This window comes from Lepidochelys kempii, chromosome 6 (assembly GCF_965140285.1).
Source record: "Lepidochelys kempii isolate rLepKem1 chromosome 6, rLepKem1.hap1, whole genome shotgun sequence".
Taxonomy (NCBI): Eukaryota; Metazoa; Chordata; order Testudines; family Cheloniidae; genus Lepidochelys; species Lepidochelys kempii.
This window is the reverse complement of record NC_136385.1, coordinates 48,446,164-48,457,065: the sequence shown is the minus strand read 5'-3', so window position 1 is coordinate 48,457,065 and position 10,902 is coordinate 48,446,164. Positions and strand designations below refer to the sequence as shown.

General features: G+C 40.2%; 1 protein-coding gene across 1 annotated transcript in view; it reads left to right on the top strand.

Moving 5' to 3' along the window:
- The first annotated feature begins 1,132 nt into the window (after positions 1 to 1,132).
- The window catches only part of SLC6A5 (solute carrier family 6 member 5), a 50,036-nt gene continuing 40,266 nt past the window's right edge, over positions 1,133 to 10,902 (top strand). The window contains exons 1-5 of the mRNA XM_073350653.2: positions 1,133 to 1,214; positions 2,401 to 2,928; positions 4,709 to 4,847; positions 7,279 to 7,410; positions 7,869 to 8,042. Coding sequence (XP_073206754.1) covers positions 1,212 to 1,214; positions 2,401 to 2,928; positions 4,709 to 4,847; positions 7,279 to 7,410; positions 7,869 to 8,042 — 976 coding nt within the window. The 5' untranslated portion in view covers positions 1,133 to 1,211. The remainder of the gene's footprint in view (positions 1,215 to 2,400; positions 2,929 to 4,708; positions 4,848 to 7,278; positions 7,411 to 7,868; positions 8,043 to 10,902) is intronic.

Below are 10,902 nucleotides of genomic sequence, written 5' to 3'. Positions count from 1 at the left end.
ATGTGAGTTAATTATTAGTTTTTCTATTGAAATCCGGGTTAGTCTATAACAGAAGGGATGTAGCAGTAGCTCTTTTTTTTTTTAAATTGTAATGTAAAGTTATATTTGCTCCCTATTAACAACAGGCGTACACTTCGGATTGACTACACTTGGCTATAACGTAGTGTGTGTATGGGGGGGGGAGGTTGGGAGGAAATAGAGGGCATATACATTCAAATGGAAGGACAGAGAGAGTGTTGTTTAAGGCACATCGAGATTTGTCAAAAGTAGATGTTATGATTACTTAGTTTCAAAGCAATTACACTTTTTGTGCTCAAATGCATCGAGCAGCCTCCCATAGCACCCACTTAAGAGTGATTATTAAATGCATCGATGGATTCCTTCACTGGAAAATCAATTCTATCGCCAACTTCATATCTTGACTTCTAAAGAGTTTTCGTCTTGCTTGTAAAGGACAACATCTAAAACTGCACTGAACATTGCATTCCCTCCCTCCCCCGCCCAACTGCAGTGAAGAGGGTCTTGATGGAAATAAATATTTCTTTACTAAGATGATTAACTTTGTGGGGTCATTCCGCTTTGATTTGTTTAGGTAGGGCTTTCACCCCTCTGTGGTGCAGTAATAGTAAACACGTTAACGTGTTATTGTCTAATGGTGTAAAGTGAGGTGGAGGAAGAAGCCACTCTAAATATTATATGAATAACAATGTTTTATTGTTGGAATCATTGTCAGATGCAGAGATCCAGGGACAAGGAATATCGAATGCTGAATCAGAAACAATAAGAACGAGAGAGAGAGGGATGAAAGGCTTCTTCTCTTGGCTCTTCTGCTTTGGGTGCAGTAGGACGTGTTTCTCACATGTTCCTCCTAATTACCAGCAAGAAAGTTCTGCTCTTGCTGGGTTTGGTTTAGTAGTCAGCCCCATATGAATCACACTGAACACGCAATCCCACTCCTACCTGAGTGACAGCTAGCCGGCGCTCTGGCTTCTTCTTGTCCCTTTAAAATCTGAATCCAAGGGTAATGATTTATCAAACTCTTATTATCAAGAAAATGTCAAACGAAGGGCACCTTGCTCTGCACTGACGCAAACCCAATCTTTCCCAAGGAGCTATAGAAAGCTTTGCTCTTGGCTGAGCAAAATTCAGTCTATCAATCGCCTGTACTGCTGTTTTTACCTCCACCAGTTCAATCTGTTGCTATTTAAGACATGGTAAGTGCTTCTTTTTCCGTTTTTGAGATGTAGTGAAGGTGTGTGTGGCGGGGGGGGCAGTTTTTCTTTAGAATTTACTTTGGCTATACTCTATGTAGTTTCTATTTGTTAATTTCACATATTACTTCATGTAGAGAGTAACCGTCATGCAAAAGTATTCTAGGTTGTAGGTGAAGGAGCTTGTTTCAAATGGGAACTGTCCAGGGTTCTGAAAGGCTACTTTCCGCTATGGAAAAAAACTGCACAACCTATAATATAGCCAACATAAGAAAAGAAAGGGAACGTATTCAGAAACGTATGTACTTCAGAGCTCAGTAAAATCGCTATTGAGTTCTATGTAGATGTTTCATTAGCTGACACTGTGTGGGTTTGGAGATTGTTAAAGATAAGAATACATACCAAGAAAACTGCATCGGGCACTTTTCTTCCTTTTGAAATATGACAGTATAAAACAAAAAGGGGCACACATTTTTAACAAGAAATTGTCAAATGGTGAGATTTACCAGCTTGTTTGGTTGAATATTGCTAGTTACAAACAATCAGGCTATCTGCTATTTTCGAAAATTTTAGATCTTTAAAAGGAGCATGATTTCGAAAGCTTATTTTAGAATAATAATCCAGCATTTGTTATGGTATAGAATATCCCTTCATCGTGTTGTCTTTTTTTCAATATTTAGAATGAATGTAGTAACTTCACTGGGCATATCGGGAATGCTAACCAATACTATTCCGTTTGGTTCCAGCATCTCTAGCTGCCTACAGGGCAGCTTGTTTATTGCCTATAAAAAAGCCAGTGTGCATTGTTGAATGACAGAAAGGAAATGGGGCGTAAAATTAAAGAATCTTTCTGCAACGGTGATAGGGGAAGGGAGCATTCTAGAGTCGTGATGTGAAATCCAACAAGGTTTGGAGGCGCAGAGCTGTGGAAACATGGTGTAGAATTATAGGTTTGCAGTCTCTATTATTTTTGTCTCCCGGTTATCTTCTCAGAATATTAGCGTTTAATGTGATAAGGCGACCGAGGAGAGCCGTGTAGACTGAAAATACTGCAAAACGTTCCTAATCACTGTTACCAGCAAAATTGCATCGCAGTTTTATGCACAGTGCTTATTTGTGAAAAATCAAAAAACAAAATTTCAACGCTTTTTTGGGGGGGGGTGTAAAGTATGTTATATTGTCATTTTAGGATTACACCAGTCAAAAGGATATGAACAAGCAGGCTGTCAACAGCCCTGAAACAGTTGCCCTTGGACAAATTGAAAGTGCGGGAGCTATACGGACCAGCCCCGAAAATGAGCAGCAGAACCTACCTTCAAAAGCCCCATGCCAGTTGGCCAAGGTCTCCAGATCTCTCTCCAGCGACAACAAAATCTTTCTATCTGAAGAAGCCAAACAGAACGATTTTGAGAGGACCAAAATTGGGATCTGCAAGCTCAGCAGCACCCCAGTCCAAGCCAACTCCACCACCCGAAAGGATTCTGTAGAAACCTTTCCGCTAAAGAACATCCCCAGTGCAGGAAACCAAGGGCAAGCCAATATTCTTCACTGCAAAATCCCCCCTTTGCAAAGCACAGACGGCGAAGCTAATCAAAGTCTTGGTAAGAGCACACTGGAGCAAAACAATGCCAACAGCGGTTGGGTGACCATGAGCCAGAGCACCGTGGTTCTGGGCACAGATGGGAACACTTCTGTTCTGCCTTGCAGTGTTAACGGGGTAAGTTATTTCTCTGTCGCTTTCCCCGTCTCTAAGTGAATCACATGTGTGTTGACACCATTGAGCAAAGCTCGTTGAAGTACATATGTATTTGGATTCCAAGCTCTAAATGCCTAACACAAAAAAGGCTGATTTGGGCACAGTCCAAGGGAGTAACTACTGATAATCTCTCCCTCTCAAAAGGGCCCCTTTATAGAAAGAAAATGGTGTGACTGAAATTATGCGACGGGAGTCTCTTTACTGCTGATTAATAATAATTTGTTAGCAATATGAACATGGATGATCGATAGTTCCAAGCTAATTCAAAGGCGGGTATTGAGCGGTGCCTGCCCCTAAAGCTCAGCTGCAATGGGGTGGTTCTCTTAAAATGGGCGATAAAAATGATCAGAATTTGCCTGGAACGAAATAACGAAGCTCAGAACACTTGTGGTTGAATTCGGTTGCACTTGGTCTCCTTCACGCTAGGAAGAAAAGTTTGTTTACCTAGTTTTTTTCAGGTGCACTCCCCCTTTCTGGCATCAAATGCCCAGAGATTGCCCTGCCATTCACTGGCCCCGTTTATAAAGGCTTTGCATTGCGCTATCACCTCTGCGAATGTTATTGCCTGTTGTAACGCATTGGAAGCTGTAACCAAAAACAAGAACAAAATCAGCCAGCCATTCCGCAAACCCTACCAAACCTGTCCCTGATCAACCACCGGGCTGGGATTGGTGATCAATCACTCCCTCTCAGACAACTCAATCGTTATTTGGGATCAGTGAGAGGCTCCCAGGCATTGCTGAACGATGTGAAAATGTGGCTAACGCGCACCTGACACTCTCCCCGAGCAGGGGCCTCTCCCAATGGATTATAATCTGGGAGACAGCCCTACTCCGGGGTTCAGAGCTCCTTGGTATTACCAATGCGATAGGAATGGCGCTGCGCTTTCTCTTCCACATGGACTGGGGACATTCATATTTTAAAAAGGCGGCCCGAGGTCATTCGACAAAGATCTTTTGCTGGGGTGGGGTAAAGCGGGAGAGCGAGAAGGCCTAGCTTTATACTAGACTAAAGGATGTTTCCATGCTACCAAACCGGGGTGGTGGTGGAGTTCTACTGACTCTACTGGCGAGCAGGATCTGACTCCTGAGGACCAATCAGCTCTGCCTCCCTGCGGGATCGTTCTCCTCAGAGCAGCACGATCCGCAGAAGAGCAAAGCCTCTCAGCTACAAGCCAAATATATCTAATCTGGGTTAGATTTTTTTTTTCCAGAAAGAATCGCAACAGAAATCAGTTCTCTGCCCATCGGTCAGGGGCTGGAATGAAAATTCAGGGCCCTAGAATTTAAATATCAGATACACTAGGAGAAAATTCACGGCTGTTCATTGAACTCACATGGAAGGATTAAGAAGCACTGGGCCGAATAGTTCTCGCTATCACCAGTCCCTTCTCAATTTGAAACAATGCCCAAACTGAGGTCCTCTGTTGCTTCCACTGAAATCAATGACAAAAATCCTCAACAGGAACCAGATCCAGAGCTAGGTGATTGTATGCAATGAAACCGAGAGAGCACAGAATTATTGGTGTAGATTGCATGGGGGTGGGAGGGTGAAGACGAGGAGGCTGCTTGTTATATATAGTAATATCTCTTTGTATTGGATGTTTTCTCTCTCACACCTTCCCGCAGCAGCTGGTCTGTAATAATGTCTTCTTGCGGGGCCAGCTAATTGCAAACCTGATATTTTTGTTTGATCTGAAAACAGCCTTGCTGACAATGTGTTTTTCCTCTTCACCCTTCAGGATGACGATAAAGGGGATGAAAATAAAGCCCGAGGGAACTGGTCTAGCAAGATGGACTTCATCCTCTCCATGGTGGGTTATGCAGTGGGGCTGGGCAATGTCTGGAGGTTCCCGTACCTGGCCTTTAAGAATGGGGGAGGTATGGCTTTTCCTATCTTTATACACCCTGCTGCTCTTCAAGCGATACTGAGCCAGCAAATAACTTGTCGGGGCGGGGAAGGGTGGGGCAAAGGGGAGGGGGGCGAGAGGAAAGTGCCTGGGAAAAGACCTCCCCCAGCACCTGCTCTTCAAAACATAGCAACGAATATCCTGTGTCAATCAAAGATTTAGGGCTAGACCAGACCATCGTTTTTTAAAAGCTAAAATTCACTTTATCAATGGCCCTTAGAAAATAGAATGGTCTTAGCATTTTTTAGAGGAGATGCTTTCCTAGTTAATACTGGCCGGAGACCGAGGAAATGAACAAACAGGTTGATAAAATTTGAGCAACGGATTTCACTTGACTAAGAACATTCCAGCCAAAGTACAAATAAAAATAAAATAAATATGTGAATTTAAATTCAATCGCCCAGAAGCGGTTCTAGTCCAAAGACTTGGCTTTGGAATGCGAAGGTAAAATAGGAACCCAAAGTAAGTATAAAATAAGGGGAAATCTCTGCCAAATCTGAATAAAAATCAACCCTCAATAACAACATTTTAGGTTGAACTGCGCATTTATTTTAAAACCCATTTCGCTACCCGAGAAATAGTAATTTTTAAAAAGTCTGAATAATGTTCAGCAAAGTAACACACACATAAAATAAATGTGATGAAAAAGCAGTGTGCAGTTCTGTGTTGCTTAAACCGTTTTATTGTAGAAAAAGCAATTTGACTTGAAAACATCGAATTCGATTAAAATAGCTTTTTCTGTTGCGTCCAACGAAATCTTACAGATAATTAGCGGGCGTTTTTTAAAAAAGAAAAACAGTTGCGGTAATCAAGCTACTCTTAGACTTACCACTGTCATAAGGTAAAATATCGTGGACGCGTGTAATTGTTTAAAATACCAGAAAGACTAAAAATCCTTCAGTTTGTGAGATGTGGATCATTCACATTTCTGCCAAAGAATGAGGCAGAAATAAGTGTATGTAAAATTATGGGTTTTATTTCGCCCCCCTTTTTAAAAAAAATCACATTTTCCGCACGTATTGGAGTTGACTGTAAATATGAGAAATCAAGGATCGTACTGAATTTGGTATTTTCTTACTGGACGAAAACATGCTTATCTTAGGACAGTCAGAATCTAGGGCTTCATCTTTTCCCTATTGCACTCAAGCTGATACAGTATTTTGCCATGGAATGTGTATGTACCTGTGTGTATATTCTCTGCATATACCGAACTGTGTATTACCTAATTGCACACAATCATGAATCTTCCCCTTTAAGAGCAGTTTTCCTGCAGTCGTGAGACTAAACTCTTTGAAAGGGATCCCTAATAGTTTAAATCACTGATTTGGAAATAAACTCCAGGAATGCAACCAGTATATATTTAAACAAACTTTTATCCTCATCAGGGTAGCAGCCAAGATGAATACGTGACTTTTCCAAAGAAGCCCATTTATTGCCTTGAGATCTGGCTCACCTGCTCAGGCAGTAGTTAGTAACTGTCTATAGTGGAGGTCACGCAAATTCGTGAAGCCTTCCATACAGAGGTTCTGTTGGGAAGCCTTGTATGTACGGCATGTAATGACTCTTCCCAAGCCTTTCTAGGGTTTGCTGGCGTTAACCAATTTCCTGTTGAATACAACTGTGTTATTAGAAAGATTAAAAGAAAAAAAGACAGACAACATCGGAGAGGGACAGTGACTGGCACACTCATTGTTACCCCTTCTGGGCGAACACAACCAGCTCAGCTGTTACACAAGAGCGCACAGATGAGCATGGCTCATCTCAGCCTCGATTTAGATCCCTTGTTCTAATAATACACCAGGATCTCTGCAGAATGGGTGTAAAGTTGCCTTATCCCCCACACTGATCACTCCAGGTGGGTTGCACTAATGACTCTTGCCCTCACGCTCACCTGAGACTGGTTCCTTTCGAACACAGACAAGGAAGCAAGACACAGTTGCAGTTTGATGATGAGGGGAATTAACCCCGATTTAATTAATTAGCGTCACCACCTGCAGCGAGCCTGGTATTCATTTCTAGGCAAAATAAGAAACCCTGGAATGTGGCAAAGTATAGAAATAAATTCGTAATGCTCCTGGAGAATGAATAAGGAGCGATTCAAATGATTAGAACAGGACTTTTCTCAAGACACCGTACTAGCCCTTCTTAATGAGTTAGTCAAACACATGGCGGTGACCAGTATGTTTAAGATGCATTTACTGAAACAAAACGCCCGACAGTGTCCCCTCTAAACAAGTATGCGGTGTTCTTTTTCATAGGCTAATACTCTATTGGAGTAGGTTCTCTTAAGGCTTCCTAAATGCTACGAATCTTTGTTAACTTGAATGCTGTTTGATGCTGAGAATTACACAGTTTGAGCACTTTCTCGCTGCAGTTCAGATCTTTCTTCTCTTTCCCCCAAGGTGCATTTCTCATCCCCTACTTGATGATGCTGGCTCTAGCTGGAATACCCATTTTCTTCCTGGAAGTTTCATTGGGGCAGTTTGCTAGTCAGGGACCTGTGTCTGTCTGGAAAGCTATCCCGGCCTTACAAGGTGAGCCTCAGCCTCCCTCTCCCCATCTCCCTTCATCTTTGAGGGAACTTCTGTCGAGAATTTTGAGTTGCCTGAAGCTTTAACAGACATTTGTAAAGGACTTTATTTGGTATGGCATTGTCACTTGAACCATGCATTGCAGTCTTCATTTGACCTTGCCCTCTTTCTTAGGAAATCCAAGTAATATTTTGTGTTAGATTTCACAATTATATTATTATTTTATATAACAGATTTTGAAAAAATATAGACTGATCTGTATTCAATAAGTGACTTGCATAGCCAACACTGGAGTGTTGTTGCTGGGCCACCTGTGAAATGTTTTTTGTATGTGCAACAGCTGAAAAATGTCTTTCTGTTTGATAGGTCAGGTTTGGATATTTTACAGTCCATTGATAGTATAGGTTTGTAATCATGAATACATATGATTGTACTAGCCTTCCATCTCCTTTCTTTTTCAGGCTGTGGCATTGCTATGCTGATCATCTCTGTTCTAATAGCCATATACTATAATATTATTATGTGCTATACACTTTTCTACCTTTTTGCATCCTTTGTCCCTGTATTACCCTGGGCTTCCTGCACCAACCCTTGGAACACTCCAGGCTGCAAAGATAAAAGCAAACTCTTATTAGGTAAGTTGTGACACGCTTTTAAAAAAAATATGTTAAAGAACATTCCTTACAAGTTGGATTGGAGGACATTTTGTACCTATGAAATTTATTCGGGACTAACACTGCAGTCCTTATTTCGACAACACTCCCACTGAAGTCAGATCCTGAATATCATTGGCAGTATCATTTGATGCAGTTGGTTTAATCTTTATAATCATGCACTCTTGTCTCAGATCTGTTGGTTGAATTTTGTTTGCTTGTTTTATGTTGGAAAAAATTCAATAATAAAAAAGGCCCAAAATGACCTTTTGGCCAAAATGGATTTTTGTCAAATTTTTCCAGTTCTTCAATGAAAAACTGGAAGCTGGAAACCAAAATATTATTAGTGAAAAGTTTTGGTTTTCAGTAAAAGTTTTGGGCTTTTTATGAAAACCTACAATTTTTACCAAAAGTCAAAGAATTCACTGAAAACAGGTTTAGAAAACAGAAACAAAATCTAAAAACTGAAAATTAGTAGGGGGAAAAATTTTTTACACTTCCCACAAAAATAAATGGCATTTTTTATCAACTCTTTTTAACAGTAATATGGTAGTTGCAAGTTCCTTTTAGGTTCCTTCCATCTGTGCTTCCAATATCAGATGAATTTAGTGCATTCAGACTGGAAGTGCTATGGCAGTCACCTGCTTGTGCCGTGGAGCATTTCAATGAATCATTTATGATTAGGTATTATTTATTAAGTGCTGTTTATAAAATCTCTTTAACACAACAAATAATTTTTAAAACATTTTTTGGGAGGGTGGGGGGTAGAAGACACACGTAGTGGTTGATTCAGTACTGACAGGCTCAGTTGAGCCAGGTTCACCCACAAAGTAATCCCACTGTTTTAATTTCTAACTCACCAGGAATAAATCTTTCCCCAAATGTATGATCATTGCACAAGTTTCCTTTCTAGCAAAGCAGGCTAGAGTCACATGCTTCATTTTATGACACAACTACTGTACCATCTACCAAAACTCTGCGGTAGCCAATTTAGGGCCCTGCCCAAATTTCATATAAGTAAATGGAAAGGCTCCCATTGACTTCAATAGGCTTCAGATCTGGGCTTTTATAAAATTGATACATTCAATATTAATTGAAGTATTTACATTGATTCATATTTTTAAACAAACTTACTTTAACTTTGTTTGCATCTCTATTGTGTCTGAGTCCTGAAAATATTCTAGCAAAGGAGAATGCTAGCAAGAATGGTCACTTGCTCATTACTCAATAGTGGATTTTAAGTGGCCGTTTAAGGAAAGGCCAGTTTCCAATTTGTAACTGGACTGTTTAGCCTGAGTACCTGATTCCAAGAGTTTCATTTGGTCAGGGAAAGGGAACCTACTAAGTGGCTTGTGTATCCAATCTAACTTGTTTGCATTGCAAATCTTAAAAACTCACAATACACTATGCACACAGATTCAGAATTATTTACAGACATTATTCAATACCTAATTTCAAATAACTAATAAATTCAAGAAATCCGTGACCTGTTAGTGAATGATGCACAAACTGGATAGGGAGAAAAATTAATGGAATACATTACAGCTTATGATTTATTTGCTCAGCTTTACAGGACACAATGACAACATAATAAGAAACAAGGACATTGCTTCTGAGGTTTAAACCCCCATGTTGTATGGATATAGGGCTCCTAGGCACTAGGGTAATACACATAATTTATAATAACTGGAATAATGAGATAGGGAAATTTTAATAATTACTGATCATGCACTGGAGGTCTGAACTCTTAGGATTTGATTCTATACTGTTGATGTCAATAGAAAAGGGCACTTAGGGACCAATTTCACAATGGAACCACAGGGACAATTTCAGTCCTGATGCAATCTCAGTTGTTTCGATGGAGTTGAGTGCTTATGCTAGGGTTGCAATTGATCCATAGTACAATCTGATTCATACTTCTAATGTTCTGAAGTCTGTTTTTCACCTCTGCCTGGGATCTCCAGATAAGCAGCCCCCCTTGTCTTTTCTCGCACCTAGCAAAGATAGCTGCTGAACTGTGTGCTAATTCTGTAAAGCCAATGAATGATTTTCATATATTTGCTTGAAAATTTGTAAACATTGGCCTCTTTTAAAGATGAAAATGTAAAGCATTAAACTCCCTTAAAAATATTTAATTTCCTCGATGTCAAAGAAGCCTGAGAAAGTAAAACCTGAATGCAGTGCTATGGCTTCCATTCAGCAAAGCACTCGAGCAATGTGCTTATCCTTAAGTATGAATTGCCCATGGAAGACTGTGTGACTCCTCAGGTGCTTAAAGTTAAGCATGGTCTTAAATGGGTTGTTAAATATGAGGGCATTATCTCATAAAGATATAGCACAGGGATGATCAGATCTCATTTTAAGGATAATTTATTTCTATTTGTAAAGTTAGGGAGTGCCAACTGCAGGTTTTCCTGTTGGCTTAATGTGATCAATTTCTCTGGCACATTTATCCTTCAACTTGCTCAGCAACTGTAAGGTTTTGTCTATCTTTAAAAAATAGTGTCAAGTCTTGAAAGGCCAGAGATTGGTTTCAGCTTTCTTCTACAGAAAAACAAGCACAGTTATCACTGGACTCAATTAAATTGCTCTTGTCTTTCCTGATTTCAAAAAAGTATGATTTTAATTATTAATGTTTGTCCATGTAAATGTAATTTCTTGTTAACATCTTCCAAGGTAACGTAACCATTATTTCTGTTATATGTTTGGTTTTGATCAATAGCACTGCAGGAGAAGACTTATGTGTACATGACTGCAGGGGGCTTATACGTGAAAGTACAATTGTGCCCTCTGCTGATTTTAAGAGGATAGTGCAAGGAAACCAAAAGCTTTCCAGAACTAA